Source organism: Fusarium venenatum, assembly GCF_020744135.1.
Source record: "Fusarium venenatum strain MPI-CAGE-CH-0201 chromosome Unknown EDB82scaffold_4, whole genome shotgun sequence".
In the NCBI taxonomy this organism is placed as follows: domain Eukaryota; kingdom Fungi; phylum Ascomycota; class Sordariomycetes; order Hypocreales; family Nectriaceae; genus Fusarium; species Fusarium venenatum.
The window spans coordinates 7,982,027-8,000,640 of record NW_027072132.1 but is presented as its reverse complement, the minus strand read 5'-3'; the positions used below and the strand labels follow the sequence as shown (position 1 = coordinate 8,000,640).

Sequence of the window (18,614 nt, the reverse complement as noted above, 5' to 3'; positions counted from 1 at the left end):
AGTCCGTGTACGGAATAGCATGTATACAGCCTTACCTTGCTTACCTTATCGAAAGGGCTATTGTGTCTGCAGCCGGTCAAGCAAGCCGCTTCTGGGCCCTCGACAAGGTTTATACCCAAAAAAAACAGTGGACCGATATTATATTCTCTTTCCCCGAAGATCTTGAGAAATTGCCCACGTCGGCAGATGATATACAGAGTTCTAGGCTGACTAGCACTATCATGTGATAGGGATCCCTGACATCGCTTAACAGTTCTCCTCTCAGCCCATGCTGATGATGACAGCGGGCTTTTTTTCGCCGGCAACATATTAACAAGCCACAAGACCTTAGTCCGCTAGGGGTCAAGCCATGACGATCCGTTGACGAAACGTCCTCACATAAGCAATTGGTTTCCAATCCTCAGCTGAAAGCTACTATTAACTAAATACAGCAGCGGTTAGCGCCACATTAGAAATTTATTATTTTCAAGACAGTTTGTCTGTTTAGTGGCGTCTAGATATTCGCAGACCTAGATGCGGTTATAAGCGTATATGAGACTGATATTAGGACAGTCTGCAATTACATAGCAAAGCTATTAAGGTATATATAGGTTGATATAAACCCCCTAAATCGTCTCTATGTTTCTTTTTCTATTCACTAAAAGCTACCTGCAGTAACTCAATCGAAATGCTACAAACAACCTCCTACTTTATCAAATCATCAATCCCATTCTATCACAATGCCGTCAAGTCCCTTATCTTCAAATGTGCAGAATTACTTATGGGCATTTTTGTTTATAAGCTATTCTCACTGATTGCAGCCCGATTAAACAAGTTTACATCATACCTCATGCTTACAGAGGATTACATCCAACGCACACTCTATATTTCATCCCGCGGTGTATCAAGTGCAGGATTAGTTGTACTAGGCTTCAGTCTTCTCAATATCCTGTTATCACTATATGGTACACTTCTCTGGGCATTAGATGCTCCGGGGTATATATCCAGAGTATCCAATGCAACAGCTATCGACTACCAGGATCAGAGAAATGAGAATCCGCCGTATATCATTCAGCTCTCACTGAACTCGACTCAGCTTAACAGTACTGAACGGAAGCTTCCGCAGATGATAGGCTCAGACCTTTTTCTTCCCGAATTGAACTATACCTTAACTGGCCTAGTTACAAATAGTCATGGAATGCCAGAGGTTATCCCATATCCGCGATCAAACTCCACTGGCGCCCGGATTTGGCTCGATACCGAAGGGTTTTCAGTTTCTCCTGATAGTTATGTTATGTATCCCGAGAAGCAAACCCTTGATGGCCATAACTATACTTTTGATATCGCATATCTCGATGGATCAGCTGTTTGGAATAGCACATTTAGCAATGTCTTTGCACTAGACTTTGTGAAAATGGTTGCTGGAAAGCCAGAGGTTCATTGGGATGACGAATCTGATAAGAAGTTCGACTCGAGATATATCGACCCCAATAAAGAGGATAACATCTGGTTTTCTTTTGGCGCTGGCGGAGGTTCTGCGCTTCTGAAACAGGTTTTTACCGTCACCAAGGGGAGAAAACGCCATACTTTTATCGATTCCACACTTAAAGTCACCATGTTAACTACCCCTGGAGTTTTCTTCACCGACAGGGAGGTCACAGATCTCGTGGGACGCGCCTGGAGCACTGATGCACCAGACAAAAGTGCTCCACTTATCGGTCAAATTACTAAAAGTATAATAAATGCTCAAAATCAGGGCATGAGCTATCACTTTGGCGGGAATATGCTCCACAATGGCAACAAATCTGCTATACAACATCACTGGGGCTACTATACTGTGGTAAATAATAATGAGACTCTATACTCTCTTATTAGCATTACTGACACCAATATCACCCTTATTCGATCTGAAACCATCTCTATGACGCCAGAGCCTTTTGAGTTCTGTGAGAGAACAAACTCTCAGAACGAAGCCTTTGGTGGAAGGCTTATGCGTATCGACTGCCCAGGCAATATAGAGAGTGCTAACCCGAAGTTCTTTGGCCAAGTCGACACTACAGCTATACTAGTTGGTCATGGGCTAGGCGATAGTCGATCTAATATCAGCTCAGAGTCACTTAATAACGACGCCTTGAAATGGTCTCGGAATAACTCAGAAACCATTGAGTCACTGTTGATTGCGAGAGCTTATACTGTCAGCATTGATCCTTCTCTCGTGCAAATCACTGTGGATAAACTCATTGTGGCTATATCCTACCTTCAGCTCGCTCTTAGCTGTTTAGCTTTACTTATGGCTATAGTCTTATGGCTAACTCATTTCATCCTTATTGATACTCACTGGGCCAGCTCTCCCTTGGCCAATCTAATTTATACTACATCAGATATGAGTAGTACTAAACCTAGATACATAGCTGGCGATCCTCGAATAACCTTACAGTCTGTGGGAAAGAAGAAGCTATTGGCAGTGGATGGAAAGATAGTAACATTGAATAGCCTTGCAGATACTCAAGTAGAACCTCTGGCTAGTCCAGCAGCATATAGGGATAGTACGAAAGATCATACAAATGTAGGAGGTTATCCCATAGATTAAGACAATTTAAATACGAGAGGAAAGAGCCAATACTAAGTTTTTAGTTTTTTAACTTATTATTATTGTAAGTGTAATATCAGTGTTGAGATAGTAATAATTATCTTTATAAAACTATGGTTATAGGTTAATACTCTTATAAAGTTTATACTATGAATCTGCTAATATAAGAGGCTATATATCCCCGGTTGCAGCGAAGGGTTGATATGGTCCGCTGCAAGTACAAGGCTAATGGCTCGTTATTGTCTATAGGCGAGCTCTTGAGTCTCTCCTACTGTAATGCTCTGCGATCGACTTAAGAGTCGTCCTATCCTGTCCTATCTACCCTACTCAGGTATTACCGACAGGAACGGGGCCCATTCTATGCTTTAGACCAATTACATATGCCAGATTCGACAGGGATTATAGTGTACCAGAACGGGGCCTCGCAGATGTAGCTTGTGTACTGCCTGCAAGACCAGGACCATCCACAAATCGTCGATTTCGCTGGTACTCGTGCGTCTGCACAGATTTATTCAAGTCCTGTTGTTATTCCCAAGTTCTGTATTGACCGCTCGAAACTAGTCCGCGTACACGGCCCGCGGGCACCGCCGGTCAGATCAGTCGAACATCGCGTTCAACAACCCAATAGGCTCGAGATGACCCAGAGACCCATGCTTGCAAATACACATTCTCGAAATGTGTCTCAGTGTCTGTTTTCCTGGTAGGTTTTCGCAGGTGCTTGGGATCTTCGGGTACATCTTGGTTGTAATGCCGCATGATGAGCATGCGGTTAAGAGTGCGATATTTGTATTATAGATAAGAGAATCCATCGTAAGACCGGAAGGAGCCTTTGTCTTTAGGCGAACCATATGGAAGAGGCGTAGTCTGTTCTGGGTTTTTCAAGTTCAGGATAGCTAATACCTTGCTGAGACCTTTCCGCCGAGATAGAGGAATCTTATATTTTTCTCTTAAATGATCGGTGGGGTGGGAACCATTAGGGGAGATCGTATGGCTGCAGTCCTCGTCGAAGCAAATTAGTAATCGCGAATCAAGGTGAACCCATAAAGAGAGCGGCTCGAGAAATTGAGAATGCGACCGAGAAAGTTGTATCGTTGCCATTGGAGCAATAGGTAACGATCCCATAAGATTTACTGCTTGCTATAGTATTCTGTGGTGATTACTACTGCTTTTATGTATCATTATGTTCTTTTCTTGTTTGATGTCTTGAAGATAGGGTAACAGGTGAAAGCGATAGGGAAGATAGAAGAAACGGGATGAAAGTAGGAAAGGAAAGAAGCCGAAATGTATACGGATAAAAATAGATAAACAACAGGTTGTTTTTGCTGGTCTTTGTTCCCACATCAATGTGCACGAACAAAAAACTTAGAATCTAGGGATGGTTATCCCGGAAATTTTCGGAGGAATTGAGGTTGGCATAGACGAAAAGCAAATAACCCGACGGGATTCTGATAGTCCTTTATACAGTAGGGTTATTGGTAGTAGGGTCGCTTATCAAGGAGATTGGAAGTCTTTGGCCGAGGATTCAATACTTAATATCCCGACGATTATTGATCAGTTTCTGGAGGCTTCCAGTCTCGATGCAACATATAAACAGTATATATTTTCTTTTTACTTGGCTATCTGTTCTCTATTGGTACTTTCTGGCCTAAAGCCAATTCAGTAGCCAGTTAAACTGGGGCGCTGGAACTCCACGTTTTAACTCTGTTACAGGTGGATAGGAGTTGTTTCAACCAAGAGGAGAGTTATTATCACTTTTATATTCAGTGGATGCCGTCGAGCTTATAAATATATAGAAAAGCATTTATCCCATAAATAACCTTCGCTTCTCTCCGATCTCTAAACGGCATCTGCTTACCCTGTTTATAAGTATTTACTACCTTTTCTCATTTGGCCTGGTGCTTTTCCTATTCTTATTCTCCAGCAATACAAAATGCAGTTCGCTTTAGTCTCGATTCTTTTCGCCCTTGGCGTCTACGCCAAGAATGGGTAATCCTAAACTTTTGCACCGCTCTATATTGAGTTCGGCTCTGTCAACACGCTATTCTAGTTGTAGATTTCCCGACGGCCCAGACTGCGTCTCACTAGGCAAAGGGAGTGACGGTTTAGAAATTTTTCGTGACAATGACGGCTGCTGTCTTCTCCCTGCCCGTTGCGGTAATGAAGCCGGCGTTAACTGCCGTCGCGAGAACGAGGGTCCCAATGGTCTACCGATCAATACAAAAAGGGTTGCACACCGTCGCAGCGCTCAGAAGAACTATCGAGCATAGGTAGAGGAATAGGAAGTGACAGAGAGGTGGTTAAATTGTGTATAGCAGAACTTTGTTATTACTATTGGCGCAAATGTCGTCCGTCGGAACCCGTGACAGCTTGGGTCACCTTGAGCTAAAAACACTTCTGCATCCATTCGTGATCCAAGTGTTTGTTTTAATGTCCGTCCATTCATGTAATTATATTCTTTATGTCCCCGTCATCTAAGTTACACCCCGTCCTAGCTGGAATGTCCTTTATTTAGGTTAACTTCAAAATTCGTCATACAAAACATGATGACTCCGATGCCTACCCTAGGATAAGAGATAGACCTTTGTATTACAAACAGTTGACTGGATGTAAGAACATCTCCTCCAGCTGTAATATTTCAGTTCATTTCTAACAGTCTCTAACGCAACAAATAAGCTGTACAGGGACGTCACTTTCATCCCTTCACAAGCTGAAGGACTGCGTCGACAATCTCTTCAGCCGCAGTAGCGAGAAACGCACGACGCGCCTTCTCAACTATGACTACCCTGTTGATCGCCCCTACAGCTGCATACGTCTCCTGTCCCGTTCGGGGCACAACACGATCAGCCCCACACACAACGTAACCAGCCTTGTTGTCTTTATGTCGGAAGAGACAGTACTTGTGGTTGCGCGTGTCTTCGGATGAGGTAGTCGTCTCGAGTTCTGATGAGATGGTACTGGTTATAATAGTTGATAATTAAATCTGAGATAAGGTAATAATAAAATCTATCGATCGTGGCTTGCAGGCGCCACCATAGACACCCAATGGGGCCAAGGCGAAGCAAGACAAGGTGAAAGTTTTAAACCACATGATTTTAAGCGTAGAGAGATCTAACGCCAAGAAGCGTCTCAGAGATATTTATGGGGAACTGTTACAAGGGACGAGGGAAATTACAATACGGTGAGGCACAGTACTTTGTATGTTAATGAGCTGAAGTCTGAGGAACTATTGATTTTCAGTCCAGGGGTAGGAATATTTCTATTGTCACTTCGCCCGCTAGTAGTTAAAACGGTCTAGTTATCACGAACTCATATTGAAATATCAGTAGTAAAGGAGGGTTGTATTATATCTCGTCATGGAATCCGGGAACACCCGCGGCATCTGGTAACCAGATCAGATCATACTTTACTCCACGTCGGATCAAAATTTTCACTAATGTCTTATGCTCCACGCTCATTGCTGGCCTACATAACAGGCCATTTCTTTTAGCTTGATTCGTAAACCTAGATACTGCATACAGCATATGTCAATTCTGGTCTTATTATTGTTACATTGTACAAAGCACGCTCTTCACGGCCCTATCATCAGAGTACTTCTACTCTGGACCCTGGTCGACCGGCTGTGGGATCGACGCTGCAGATTACAAAAACAGTCCTCCGCCGCCTCGTCCACGTATCCCTGTAAGTCCATTATGCATGTCTCACCCGCTCGCCTTGTTTCTGCCTTGTGTCTTTTTTTTTTTTTTGTCTTTTCTTTTTGTGCTAGGTGAATGGCCAATTTAGGATGTCAGTAATTTCTCATTGCGGTGACTTTGGCAGAGCTGAACTGTGCCGACATCTCCGCATGTGCGTAAAGAGAAAACTGAGCTACTTAAGCGAGCCTATCCACATCATACCATAATCTTGACGGTACTATAAATATGTGTTCTTGTCAAACTGCACACATGTTCCCGAATCATTACTCATGCCACTCTCTGGCTTCTGGTCACTATGCGATTAATCGTCTGCTTGCAAGTTGTTTCCCTTATATTTGATAGGAGAGTTTTAGCTCGTTCTAGCTCCGATGGTCCAGCAGCACGGTACCATTACCTGAACCGTTACAAAATCGAAACGTCACAATGTGATTCCAACAAGGAAGTTGGTGTTAAGGCGCCATGGAAAAATATTTTTCAGAGCCTGACAGATCAGGAGTATGCTGATGTTACTACATATCTTCACAAGCAGGAGGGACTCAACTTGACTGCTATTGTGAACTCGACATCGTGAGTCGTCAACTTTTCACTTTCTTCATCCTACTGGCTCTACGAAAAATTGTTGCTCTATTGGCTACCTTCACACGCTAACAAGTCATTGCTAACTTTATGAAGTTGGGACAATGTCATAGTGTCTATGGACTTGTTGCAGCCAAACAAGACTGATGCCTTGACATATCTTGAAGGCAATGGGCCAGCTCCAGCTCGGTATGCGCGGGCCACGCTGCAATTCAACTCGCAACTGCAACCATACATCCAAGAGTACATGGTTGGCCCACTACCTATCCAGGAAGGTTCCACTCGATACGAGGAGCTCAACTACATGTTCACATCTGGACGTGGTCGCATTAACGTGTACAACGCTGATAGTGAGGCCATTGCTGCGTTTAACCTCGTTGTTGGAACAGAGATACAGAACATAACCAAGCAGCTTCTCAATGGCGTACGTAACCGCTGTTTGACAGAATATTCAACGCTCCGTGCTAATGACGTCAATAGACTGCTACAGGTGCTGAAGACGACAGCCTTCTGATCGCAGGCAGTGATCCTCTGATCCACAACAACGACAAGGTCTATCAGTGGAACGAGTTCTACTCTGCTCACACTGGTGAATTCTTTTCAGAGACAATCCTCCCTACCAGCCTGCAGTTCAAAGTTGATATCACCGGTCGAGATCCTTCCAAATGGGAGGTGGTCGGTTGGTATTACGACGGCAGCTATTGGCCGACGACCGACGAGTTCAAAGAGGGATCCAAGACGCTAAAGAGAAAGCCAGGACCCAACGTTGATGGGCTTTGGACCTCTACTGACCAGCAAGATGACAAGTTACCTCTTGACCACCTGAACCCCCCTACTGCTGTTCAACCAGATGGTCCACGGTTTGGTCTGGATAGAGAGGAGAACTACGTTGAGTGGAGTAAGTGCACACATTGTAATGTTTTGTTATTGAGCTTTAGCTAAAAACTATTTAGTGGACTTTAGCTTTTTCATCTCGAATCACAAAGAGACTGGTATGCAACTCCATGATGTCAGATATAGAGGCGAGCGTATCATCTATGAGCTTGGCCTCCAGGAAGCGATGGCACATTACGCTTCCCAGGATCCGCTGCATGCCTCATCAGCATATCTGGACACTTCATACGGCATTGGTACCAGCCAATGGAATCTCGTCGACGGCTTCGACTGTCCTTCTCACTCCACCTACCTCAACACATCTTTTTACATCAGCGAGATGACTCACATCCACCCCAACAGCTTGTGTCTTTTCGAACATGATACTGGATATCCTATACAGCGGCATTTGACGGGAACGCATGTTTCCGCGACCAAGAACATTGTATTTAATGTTCGTAGCGTCTCTACAGTTGGAAACTATGACTATTTGTTCGAGTATACCTTTCATTACGATGGGTCCATTAGCGTCACTGCCAGAGCATCTGGCTATATCCAGGGAGCGTTTTGGTCCGGGGATGGTGATTATGGCTTTCATATTCATGACAACTTGTCAGGTTCTATGCATGACCATGTTATCAACTTCAAGCTCGATCTGGATATCAAAGGCAGGAAGAACAGTCTGTTAAAGACTGAGTTTGTGCCCATCTCAGAAGTTTAAGTTGTTCTCCATCTACCATGCAACGATGTACTAACTTAAACAGATACCCCTGGTCTGAGGGGCAATCGATTAACACTATGAAGGCCAATCGGTCGTACATAGCCAGTGAGGACAACGGCAAGATTACATGGGCTAAGAACGGAGCAGCTGCATATGCTGTTGTCAACAAGGATGCTCTGAATGATTTCGGAGAGGCACCTGGCTACGCGATCTCTCCAAGTAATTATCTCCTACATATAAACCTGGGCGACACTAACTAGTTTTACAGACAGCGGCAGCACAGGGCACCTAACGGTGCAGTCATCCTCAGCTCTTGGACAGTCCGCAAACTGGGCCAATCACAACATTTTCGCCCTGCAGCACCACGACACCGAGCCGAAAAGCGCTTACGCTTTCAACAGTTATGATCCGCATCACCCAGCTGTAGACTTCAATAGATTCTTCAATGGGGAGAGTCTTGATCAAGAAGATGTCGTTTTGTGAGTAACCCTTCCTGAGCATTACTATTACCCGAGGCTAACAGTTACGCAAGATACTTCAACCTCGGCATGCACCACCTACCCAATACGGCTGATCTGCCCAACACTGTGACGACGAAAGCCGTTTCGTCGATGATGATTACGCCTCAGAATTACTACTCAGGCGATATCTCACGACGAACTATGCATCAAGTGCGTGTCTCCTATGACGAGAAGTCAAATGTCACTGGTGTCAAGATGTTTGGCATAAAGCAGCCTACTTGTGCGTTTGATATGACCAAGGCCGCACCCAAGTTAGATACCTTCGTTGGAGAGCTTCAGATTCCTAAATTTCCATTTAACCCGAGTAATAGTCTACAGACGAACCCCGGTGGTTAAAAGATAATAGTAGGGAGAGAATTAAGGTTCTAGATTCTAGGACATGTATTTCGATTAAACTAGCTACACGGAAGATGAGGTCCAGATCCAATTAAAATAACATAGTGGTAAGTAAAATAAGTTCTTACCGAGAATTACTACGAGATACGTACTCTCAACTCAGGCTTAGCAAAGTCAATCCAACTTTACAATAATGTACAAACACCGATCCTTCGGTAGAAACCATCACTGGGATTATCAGAGGGCGCAATGAGTAGCGCATCTGCCTTGCTTGGGCAGTAAGGTCAATTACTCCATTTAGTTCCCCTGTGTGTAACGAGAATGAGGTAGAATCTGACTCTATGGTTGTCCATGGCGAATGAGTGCTTCCTTCTGCAGTGTTGTATGTCCATCGAACATGGTCAAAAGGTATGTTAAAGTCGTATGCTGTCCACGACCATGTTGGGACTCTGAACTTCTGGCCTCGGGGAAATTTGATCAGTTTCAGGCCATCACTTCGCTGTGTATCCCTTGTCCATAAAAGGCTGCGCCCAAAGAGTGCTCCGTTGAATATACCGTATCCGCCGTCGGTCTTAAAAGCACTGACCAGCCGTTGTTCTAGCCCGGCTACTGATATGAGCCGATCATGGATCTTTGCTCCTCTGGTTGACCTCATAGCCAACTTGGGAAAGTTGGGATCCCCAAGGAATGACGCCTGGCTACTACAAGGTCAAGGTCAGCAACGAGGATTGTAGAGATTGTTCTTGCCTTACTTAGTTTGGCCTGGTGAATGTCTCGCAGCGCACGCCGTGGCCACACTCCCAATAGGTCTACTTCTCCGCGAAGTATATGGTCCTTGGCGCAAGAGCACGTTCTTGTAGGACCCATCCACGTGTATTCAGGGACCCTTCTAATACATCGTGCTGAAAGTCGTCAACATATTCACAAACGTAAACTGGATTATCGGCAAGATATCCATCCAATCTCACTACCTCGTGCTCAGGCCTTTTCCACAAAAAGCCACTTGATGTTCCGTTGGCACGACTTGCGGCAATGACGCAATATGCCGAGCAGAAGACGGCCTCCATCCTTTTGACTTCAGTATCGAAGTCCCCATCAGGTCCTTGCACAATACATAGCGAGTCGATCCAGAGATGTGGGACACCAAGTGCCCGGGTCACCTCGACTGCATGTCTGAATGTGCTTGGGAAATCTTCTACATGGATGCCAGCGCTTAGTCGACTGTCAAGATTTTCTTTCGTTGTGCAGAAATAGTCTTGATCTATTCCATTGCCCCAAGGATGTGATAGGGCAATATATCCAAGCTCGCCTCCTGCTGGGCACATATATGGCACTGCTTCGCGAAGGAAGACGTTCGAGCTTCCACTATCAACCTGTCCAACTTCGATCAGGCGAGTTGGAACTTCGCCGCGTGATCTATCTGCGGGATGACATTGGGGATGATGCAAGTCGCAATCTCGATTCCATGTTATCGGGAGGTCGTAAAACGGGACAGTTTTGGGTTCAAAAAGCTTGGGCAGTCCAAGGTAGATATCATCAGCGTGTAGGTGGTTCTTTTTTGAGTTATCTGCTTTCCATTAATGATTCAAATACTGCTGCATCTGGCAAAAGTTTTATGTACCCGAAATTGTAGAAAGTGAGAGTAAGGGTATTTTCGAGTTGTCCATGACAAGTGAGGGATCAGATCTTCAAATATGCATGACCTCCAGATCGTCGTAAACCGATATGGGAAGAGAACGGTAAATAAGGCCGTGCAGTGAACACTGCTGAATCTTGGATCTCATAGTCGCCAGAGTCTCCTTCAATACGGGCTCGTCGCTCTGATAGTCAGGTTTCCTACAACCATCACATAACTTTGTTTTTTGCTGTGACCTAGATATGCTGTGCGTGATTGTTAGTTCGTGATGCTTTAGAACTCCAAGGGAGGTAGCCTTATCTTCCATCAAGTTCCAAGTGTTATTAAATTCTCCAAGTCAGATTGATGATAATCTATCAGGGCTTGCTCCTCTGCTTACTGCCCAAACAGTAAAGTCACGATTAGTAAGATAAAGACTCTGACCTTATATATATTATGCAAGCTTACAATCTTGTTAAATTAAAGCGCTGGTAAGTTTATGGATACAGATCTATCAGAGCATAATTCAATGTTGCTTATGTGCTATAAGACTAAATTGTGTTAGGCAGTTCATTCCAACTAAAAACATTACAAGTATTTCTCACTTAAACTGTATGTAATATATAGTGAGCGGCGTTTATGGGACGATATTTTAGCAGAGATATAACCCATATACTGAATATAAAATAGCTAATATTGCTGGCGAGCTCCTCGCTTATATTCCTACTTACAGTCTATAATACATGATAGTAATAAAACCAATTAGCCATTTTATTCTCTCCGACCTGCCGCCAATTTACCTACATCCTGTTTTATATCAGCCATTGCCACTATCAGTCAGCCCAGAGCTCGTACCAGATTTGATGGTTTTGATGCGGAGCCTTAGCTGGTTGACAGGAAGCTCTGTCTCCGAACCTTTTGCGGATGAGGAGCGGAAATCCCGTTGCGGCTTTTGTCCGACGACAGGTATGCGCCTCCCCTACGTTCATCGTCAATCGCCGGTCTCTTGATCTTTTGCAAGACCCTTTCGAAGTCGTCCGTACTGGCACGACATCGCTTAATGTCGTCCTGACTCATGTTTTCCTTAGGTAGATTAATAACAACAAGCTTATCTCTGACTAACATAACGAGATCTGTGATCTCACTTGGTGTGGCACGATTGCATTCAGGGTCGACTTCCAAGATATGGCTAATCCATCTTCGCGCCGTGTTACTCACTCGAGCTTGTCTTGTGTATAGATCAGCTGTAAAGTACAACGTTTCTCGATAGGCATCGATATCCTTCCCCCCATCGTAGAAGCTTCGCAGTCCCTCTTCATAGTCATATAAGAGACAGATGGAAAACTCGAATACGATACATCCCGGGAATAGACGGGGCCCGATGGTAATGTTTGGTGACAAACGCGTCTACATAGCCGTGCTATCATTGCAAGGAGCGTCACTGGCTTTTGACGACTATGGATTGGGGCGAGAACCTGAGGGTGTCGTGGCCAATGTGTTGAGAGATTGTCGTACGAGGCTGAACATGTCGAACATTTGCAGCTCGTGTCGAGTGCAATCGCTGTATTGACGTTGGAGTGATACTTTGGTAATGTTCGTTGTGACCTTATTCTCTGGCCTGACCATGACTCGTTGTTCGGCTGGAGGAGGTGGCCCGGGAGTATCGGTGGAATAAGGCCACAAGTCCCATAGGAATATGTCGGAACAGCTATGTAGCCAAACGTCACTGAAGTTCCCACTACTGCACTGTGGCATGCCATCGATTGGAAGAAATGGTCTGTAATTCTTTACTACCCATTTGTCGTTGATCATTGATTCTTAGATACAGACGCGTGATCAGTGAGATGTTTCTGGGGAAAATAACGTGTCGAGGGCTGGAACTCGTTATTGCCGCCAGTGGCGTCATAAACTATTGCTCGTTTCTCGGAGCAATGACCCGTGCCTTGGCAGGAGAACAGTTAATTGAGGAAATATTAGCCAAACATACGATAGGTACGCGCATCCTCCGTGCGTCTAACAAAGTCGCAGATCAGCTCTACGCGGTATACTATGGATGTCAGAAGCTGCAGCCTATGTGTAATATCCCCTAAGCTGGTTTAACTCATTGGGAGATCTCCTGGTCCGCAAGGTTGCCATGAATACATTTGAAGTCGCTTATCGTACCCATCAATGAACGACCTATCACGCTCTCCGGGTCTTCACATCATTGTCAAGCCACACCACACAAAGGCCTATCCACTCCAAGGTGAACAAATCAATGGTTCAAGACTATGACCATATTTGCTACCCTTCATTAAATGACACTAGATATCTCCGCTGCAAAGCAATACGAATGATGCACCGTATTTTTGACCTACCACATTTCTATACTCACTACCTATATCACCAGGTAGGAAGATGTTTTTCCAACGACTCAAGCCTCGTCTACACATTTGTTTCTTCACTGTCGCCTATATACCAGACCAGTTGGTCAGTATAGGCGCAAAGATACGTGTATACTGTCTCTTCCTCATGTAGTCCAACAATACGCAACAGTACCCATCAAGATAATAAACAGGCTTGAAAATGTAGGTAGGAAAGAATCGCCATCTTGTCGGTAAACAAGTGCCCAGCTCACAAAGGATTTAAAATTTGCACGTCCTAAGTCTGGATGTCTTGAAGAAAGAAAGAGCGAGTGGTTAAAAGTGTTCACAAGTGGTCGGTCACGAGTGGTCGAGATTTTTACCACTCGCTCCTTCCACCATATCCAAATCTCCGCCCTTGTTGGCCCGTGCTCCCTTCCCCATGCAGGTCTCTACATGTTGACAGGTCCCAGCTGAACAGAATTTCCCTTCTTCGCGTTACCACATTCGCCTCAACCGATCTAAATATCACAGCGACCCGTCTCGCATTTCGAATACAATATTCTTCTCTTATTATCACATCCCGTTTACTACACCGAGTCGACTAGCAATATCCTTGTTTTTCCGCCTATGAGTCCTGCACAGAACGGATGTTCCTGGGCCTGATGGGCAACCTGTCACTGACAAAACTCATACAAATTCAAAAGCTTTTCAATCGAGCGACGATGCTAACATCATGTTGAAGCTCAAGCAGTTCATTGAAAACTGTGTCGACAGCTCCCCAACTGTCGACAAACCCCCCGAGAAAATCGTCAAGTCGAAATTCGCCGACCTCTCACCTAGCAACAGGATGGGAGTGATCTCAACCTTGAAGATAGAGTGGCCTAAGATAGATGTAATGAAATGTGTGGTCGAGACTGTTGATCGCTGGCTGAAGCGCAAGACCAAAAACACAAGCAATATCGCCTTCTTCGATCGAAAATGGAACGGACGTCGGAATTGGGCACCGGCTCCATGGTTCAACCCCTGGCATGGAGATGGAATGGGGGAGAACATCGTCACCCCGATCATCACTGCTACCAAGATTGCTCTGTGGCATGGAATTCCCCTACAACCTCTTTGGCAACCAGGTGACGAGCTGTTTGAGGCCGTGAGCAATGGTCTACTGATCAATAAAGCACGCGCCTAAACTTTGTATACAAGACCTAACCATTAGAAACTTTAACTACTTTTGGAAAGTAATATATTAAACTATTATATTCAGTCTGTCATTAGTATTTTACTCAATTTTTATACTAAGAGGTTTCCGACAATGGTGACAGCCCATCCTGGTACTCAGGGACATTACCTTCGCCCTCCAACTCTACAGGCCGGCTCCCTCTGCTATTACTGGCAACTTGATAGTCACTCTTTGGGCTCATCCTCTGATGCATGTCAGGCGATCTATGCTGACTTGTTAGTTCAGACGGGGGATGTGAAGGCCATGTCTGTCCTCCGTTATAAGACGGCGCTACCGGCGACGCCCAACCTCCCGTCCCAGCTGTAGCCATATCGTTCTGCAGTGGTGGCGCCGCCACAACATGATCTTGACTGTAATACTTTCGCCTCCTATAAATAAGGACCCCACATCCTGCCAAAGCAAGGATAAATGCCACACTGCACCCAACGGCAATTCCCGCTATTGCCCCAGAGCTAAGTCCTGGTGACGGTTTGCTTGTGTCAGATGGTGGCGCTGACTCTTTGGTACTTGTTGCAGTCGCGCGAGTTGCAGTCCGGTCCCCTGTCGGCGCAGTCCGGTCCATCTGTACAGCCAGGTCTGGAGCGTCGAACCCACTAACTGGAACTGTCTTCGTTGCAGCACCAGTAGGCTTCCCCCCAATGGCCGTTCGAATGTCAACGGGCACAACATACGTTGTTAGGTTAGGCTGATAAGCTGCCCAAATTGCATCCTTTTTATTCTGCCTGCCCAAATCCATATTGTGTGCGCCCTGGATAATTGGTACATCACAAACTTCGTCTGTGGCGTTAGAGTAGGTCCCACCAATAACAAGCATCTGTGCATCCTTCACCACGTTGCAGCCCATCATGCTCTTAGGGAAGGCGCCAGTGCCGTTACGGTAGGTTGGGTATGGTCCTCTGATCCATTGAAAACTTGGTATAGTGAGTATATAGATGTCATCATATCCTGTTGTGTCTGGAGGGAAACCCCCACCGCCATAGATGTAACTGACAAGGTTAGCAATTTGAATGAAAAGGAGACGTGAGTGGCACTTACATATTGTAGCTTGACTGATCTTTTGCCCAGGTGGCACCTCCGCAGAAACGACGTCTATTGTTAGGAGTATCTCCTGATGTCTTTTGAGTATACCATTTTCCATTTGCAATATCGAATAGGAAAATCTCATCCAAAGACTGGGGTGTCAAGGTTCCGTTGCCATATAAGTCTTGAGTGCCTCCAAAGTACACTAACATTCCGCCGTCACCAACAGGAATAAATACCATAGCTCCCTCTGCCCTTCCTGTTCCATCGGGTCCAGTCAGGTTACTCCACGAATTTGCATCCATCTCATACTTAATAAGACCACTGGAGGCTTTTGGCGGCCCTGACCAGCCTTTAATAGATGCGTTACTAAGCCATCCACCATAATAGTAGGCCTCTCCCCTCGACGAGATTGAAACACCAGCTCCATAGCTAGCCGCTTGAACCTCCTGTGGGGGGGCTCCGAGTGAAACCCATTTATTGTAGAGGATATCGTAGCTATAGAAATCGGGTGAGACCGGCGGTGTGTTATAGTATTCGCCACCGTAAAGATAAAGCCTTTTGTTAATTGAGTCTTCCCAAAGAATACCGCCACTAACGCTTGGGATGGTGTCGTTCTTTGATAGGTTGGCATAGAATGGGGGCATTCCATTCTTATCGGCGGTTTCAATATCGTGGAACGAAAGAAAAGTGTCTTCAATCGCGTTAATGCACATTTTGGAAGTCTAGGCCATGATACTAACTGGTCAGGTTGGTTGTTGCATCCCGGTAATTGATTAGACCCCCATCGATGTACAGCCTCCCGTCCACTACAGCAGACTGATGACCCCATCGGCGACAGAAATTCTTGACTGGGTCATTCTGTCCGAGAGTGTTACCACTAAAGCAGCACAGAAGGAGTAGAAAGGATGGGATTATCCACGAGAGCATCGTTGGGGCACCCATGGCGCCGCAGTATTGATTTTTAACTGTAGAATTGTTCTTGAAGCGATTATAAGCCCCAGGGTCAAATAATGATATCGAGGGCTTTTATTTCACATGATGGAGAGGAGGGTTATAAGTAGTGGTTTTGGAAATAAAGCCCCACTTATCACCTCTCAACCTAAAGTGGCAATCAGGGCTTCTGGTATATTCGTGATGAAAAACGCAGATCATACGACTCTCTAGTGGACAACCTTACATACGTACAAGACTTCTGGGAATAGTATTAACCACGGTACATCAGCGCCATAGTTTAACACTACATAAGGCTTAAACTTAAGCCCCTTATGCTGATGATGGTTTTATTGCACTGTGATAATAACGAAGCCGGAAAAGGAATTAGTCTTGATCTAGACCAGACCTACAATAAACGCCGAGCTAAAAACAATACGGATGGTAATAATGAGGTTTTCCAAACTTCCGTTTATCAACGGACCAAAGCTATCAAACTTATCAGCCGCAAATGCTAGAAGATTGAGCCTCCGTTTCGGGACGGAATCCTCCGCCGGCTTTATACTATGCGATGCAAAGCAGCCTCTTTTCATAAGCCATAATTACGCCACTGCACGAAAGAAAATGACAGATATTTGCACTCGCTTAACACAGCCAATAGGTAGGTAACACGAACAACGACTCGGTCGCAGACGTGCTAATCGACTTGGGTCTTGTTCAGCCATTCAAATAGTCCATGCAGCCACTCAGCCGCTGCGCTCTCGGATGCATTTTAGCATTCCCAAGTCCATAGAGCCCAACGAATAACCTACCGCATTATTCGAGGGGTGCTTATCGTGTTTTGGAGAGGCGCTCTCTTGGACGTTTGAATTCTCAAGTATGTCATATACCAGCTTACAAACGTCGGTAATTTGTTGTGGTGCCATTGCGGACCTTTGTACTCAGTAATTTATAGGAGATCATGTTCACAGATTTAGTGATGTCGTAGCAGCTAAATGTCATAATCGGGATAAGGCTATGTAATCGTTAAGGCGTCGTCGATTAAATTATAAAAGCTTTTGCAAATTATTGCCGCTGTCTACATAGTTTTGAGCTGCGGGGAAGTTCTCATGACTTTGGAACTTTCAATTTCAGGTTTTAAATACTTGCTATTGCTGCTTCAGGGTATCAATTATATCGAGAGACATGGGATATACTCACCTTAATAGTCAGTCTCAATCGGCCTGCGTAAAAGTGTTGAGATTGCAGCATTGTCCGCGTTATTAGATCAAAGGTCTTTGGGTACAAAGTTAAATATTTCCACAGCGTTACCCGTTCCAGATATCATGCCCTTTTCGCCTATATACATTTTTTCTCTATATTTATGTCAAATCCCGAGTCCTCTAAGCCAATCATCGCCTAGTATAGGCTTTCGATATGGGATAACAACGATTGAGCTACGGTAGAGCAATCCATCTTATATAACCTAGATCTGCCCGAATTTTTCTCTCCCTGCAAACGCTTATCTCATGTGTATTGACCGTACATGAGTATTTTATGATAAAATATAATTTTCTCTTTTCATTGGCTCGTTATCATTTGCCATTCCTACAGATCGAACAGATTGCCTCTACTTGTTGAGATATCAACCGCAATCGCAGAGGTACGACTTTAGTGGGCTATGACAAGGGTTCATCGGCGAGCGATTTCGTGTCTTCCTGTTAACTCGACCTAATCTGACGTTCTTTCAGACTTCGATACCTAGAGGGGGGATTGTTGGTCGTCATTACCGAGATTATCCCTTTCGTCATGCCACTTCCAAGACATAACATACCTAGCCCTGAGTATGGCGAAGTTCTTCTCAACAGAGGCAATGCCCCATGCCTATTAGGGCCGGTGATTGGAGGCCACAAGGTTGCAAGTTCTGCACATCTGTTAAATAGTAGATAAGCCATGATCTTTTTTTCGACGATTTACGGAAAACCCCTATTTCGATACTCTTGAAACCGATTCAAGCCCATAGGTGGAGTTCGGCATCCCGTCGATTGACTTTTAAAGACATGCATGATGATGCGAGATGTCTGACAATCCCATAGATTCCATCGAGCTGGATTCGTTATAGTCGAGTTTTGGGACACGGACCTTGGTTTCCTCTTACGGACTTTTTTCATGCCGAGGGAATGCTTTTTGTGTGTAC

At 45.0% G+C, this 18,614-nt stretch overlaps 6 protein-coding genes across 6 annotated transcripts; 3 read left to right on the top strand and 3 right to left on the bottom strand.

Moving 5' to 3' along the window:
• Nucleotides 1–521: 521 nt before the first annotated feature.
• On the top strand, nt 522–2,569 carry EDB82DRAFT_569948 (uncharacterized protein; the record flags this gene model as incomplete). Its single annotated transcript, XM_025726085.2, has 2 exons — nt 522–580; nt 655–2,569. The coding sequence occupies exon 2, from the start codon at nt 668–670 to the stop codon at nt 2,567–2,569; it is 1,902 nt and encodes a 633-aa protein (XP_025594620.1). The 5' UTR covers nt 522–580; nt 655–667.
• Nucleotides 2,570–4,499: 1,930 nt separating this feature from the next.
• On the top strand, nt 4,500–4,836 carry EDB82DRAFT_548962 (uncharacterized protein; the record flags this gene model as incomplete). The annotated part of the gene is made up of 2 exons (XM_065609536.1): nt 4,500–4,555; nt 4,617–4,836. The coding sequence occupies 2 exons, from the start codon at nt 4,500–4,502 to the stop codon at nt 4,834–4,836; spliced, it is 276 nt and encodes a 91-aa protein (XP_065463666.1).
• A 1,641-nt stretch (nt 4,837–6,477) lies between these two features.
• On the top strand, nt 6,478–9,644 carry EDB82DRAFT_518700 (copper amine oxidase). The gene is made up of 8 exons (XM_065609046.1): nt 6,478–6,828; nt 6,934–7,261; nt 7,318–7,735; nt 7,791–8,427; nt 8,475–8,650; nt 8,700–8,910; nt 8,964–9,395; nt 9,458–9,644. Exons 1-7 carry the CDS (start codon nt 6,557–6,559, stop codon nt 9,286–9,288), a joined length of 2,367 nt encoding a protein of 788 aa, XP_065463665.1. The 5' UTR covers nt 6,478–6,556; the 3' UTR covers nt 9,289–9,395; nt 9,458–9,644.
• On the bottom strand, nt 9,443–10,613 carry EDB82DRAFT_481825 (heterokaryon incompatibility protein-domain-containing protein; the record flags this gene model as incomplete). The annotated part of the gene is made up of 2 exons (XM_065608167.1): nt 9,443–9,986; nt 10,102–10,613. 2 exons carry the CDS (start codon nt 10,611–10,613, stop codon nt 9,443–9,445), a joined length of 1,056 nt encoding a protein of 351 aa, XP_065463664.1.
• A 1,172-nt stretch (nt 10,614–11,785) lies between these two features.
• Nucleotides 11,786–12,715, bottom strand: EDB82DRAFT_481824 (uncharacterized protein; the record flags this gene model as incomplete). Its single annotated transcript, XM_025726082.2, has 2 exons — nt 11,786–12,214; nt 12,419–12,715. 2 exons carry the CDS (start codon nt 12,713–12,715, stop codon nt 11,786–11,788), a joined length of 726 nt encoding a protein of 241 aa, XP_025594617.2.
• A 1,757-nt stretch (nt 12,716–14,472) lies between these two features.
• On the bottom strand, nt 14,473–16,524 carry EDB82DRAFT_580947 (uncharacterized protein). The gene is made up of 3 exons (XM_025726080.2): nt 16,249–16,524; nt 15,521–16,199; nt 14,473–15,471 (listed from the first exon to the last, which is right to left on the bottom strand). The coding sequence occupies exons 1-3, from the start codon at nt 16,448–16,450 to the stop codon at nt 14,541–14,543; spliced, it is 1,812 nt and encodes a 603-aa protein (XP_025594615.1). The 5' UTR covers nt 16,451–16,524; the 3' UTR covers nt 14,473–14,540.
• Between the last annotated feature and the right edge of the window lie 2,090 nt (nt 16,525–18,614).

What these genes read in the sequence shown, in the direction of transcription:
- EDB82DRAFT_518700 (XM_065609046.1), top strand. Translation starts at nt 6,557, where the DNA reads ATGCGATTAATCGTCTGCTTGCAAGTTGTTTCCCTTATATTTGATAGG. An exon ending in GGAGAACTACGTTGAGTGGA is followed by an intron (nt 7,736 to 7,790) that starts GTAAGTGCACAC and finishes AAAACTATTTAG; the next exon opens with TGGACTTTAGCTTTTTCATC. An exon ending in GATCAAGAAGATGTCGTTTT is followed by an intron (nt 8,911 to 8,963) that starts GTGAGTAACCCT and finishes CAGTTACGCAAG; the next exon opens with ATACTTCAACCTCGGCATGC.
- EDB82DRAFT_580947 (XM_025726080.2), bottom strand. Translation starts at nt 16,450, where the DNA reads ATGGGTGCCCCAACGATGCTCTCGTGGATAATCCCATCCTTTCTACTC. An exon ending in TGCAACAACCAACCTGACCA is followed by an intron (nt 16,200 to 16,248) that starts GTTAGTATCATG and finishes ACGCGATTGAAG; the next exon opens with ACACTTTTCTTTCGTTCCAC. An exon ending in GATCAGTCAAGCTACAATAT is followed by an intron (nt 15,472 to 15,520) that starts GTAAGTGCCACT and finishes TAACCTTGTCAG; the next exon opens with TTACATCTATGGCGGTGGGG.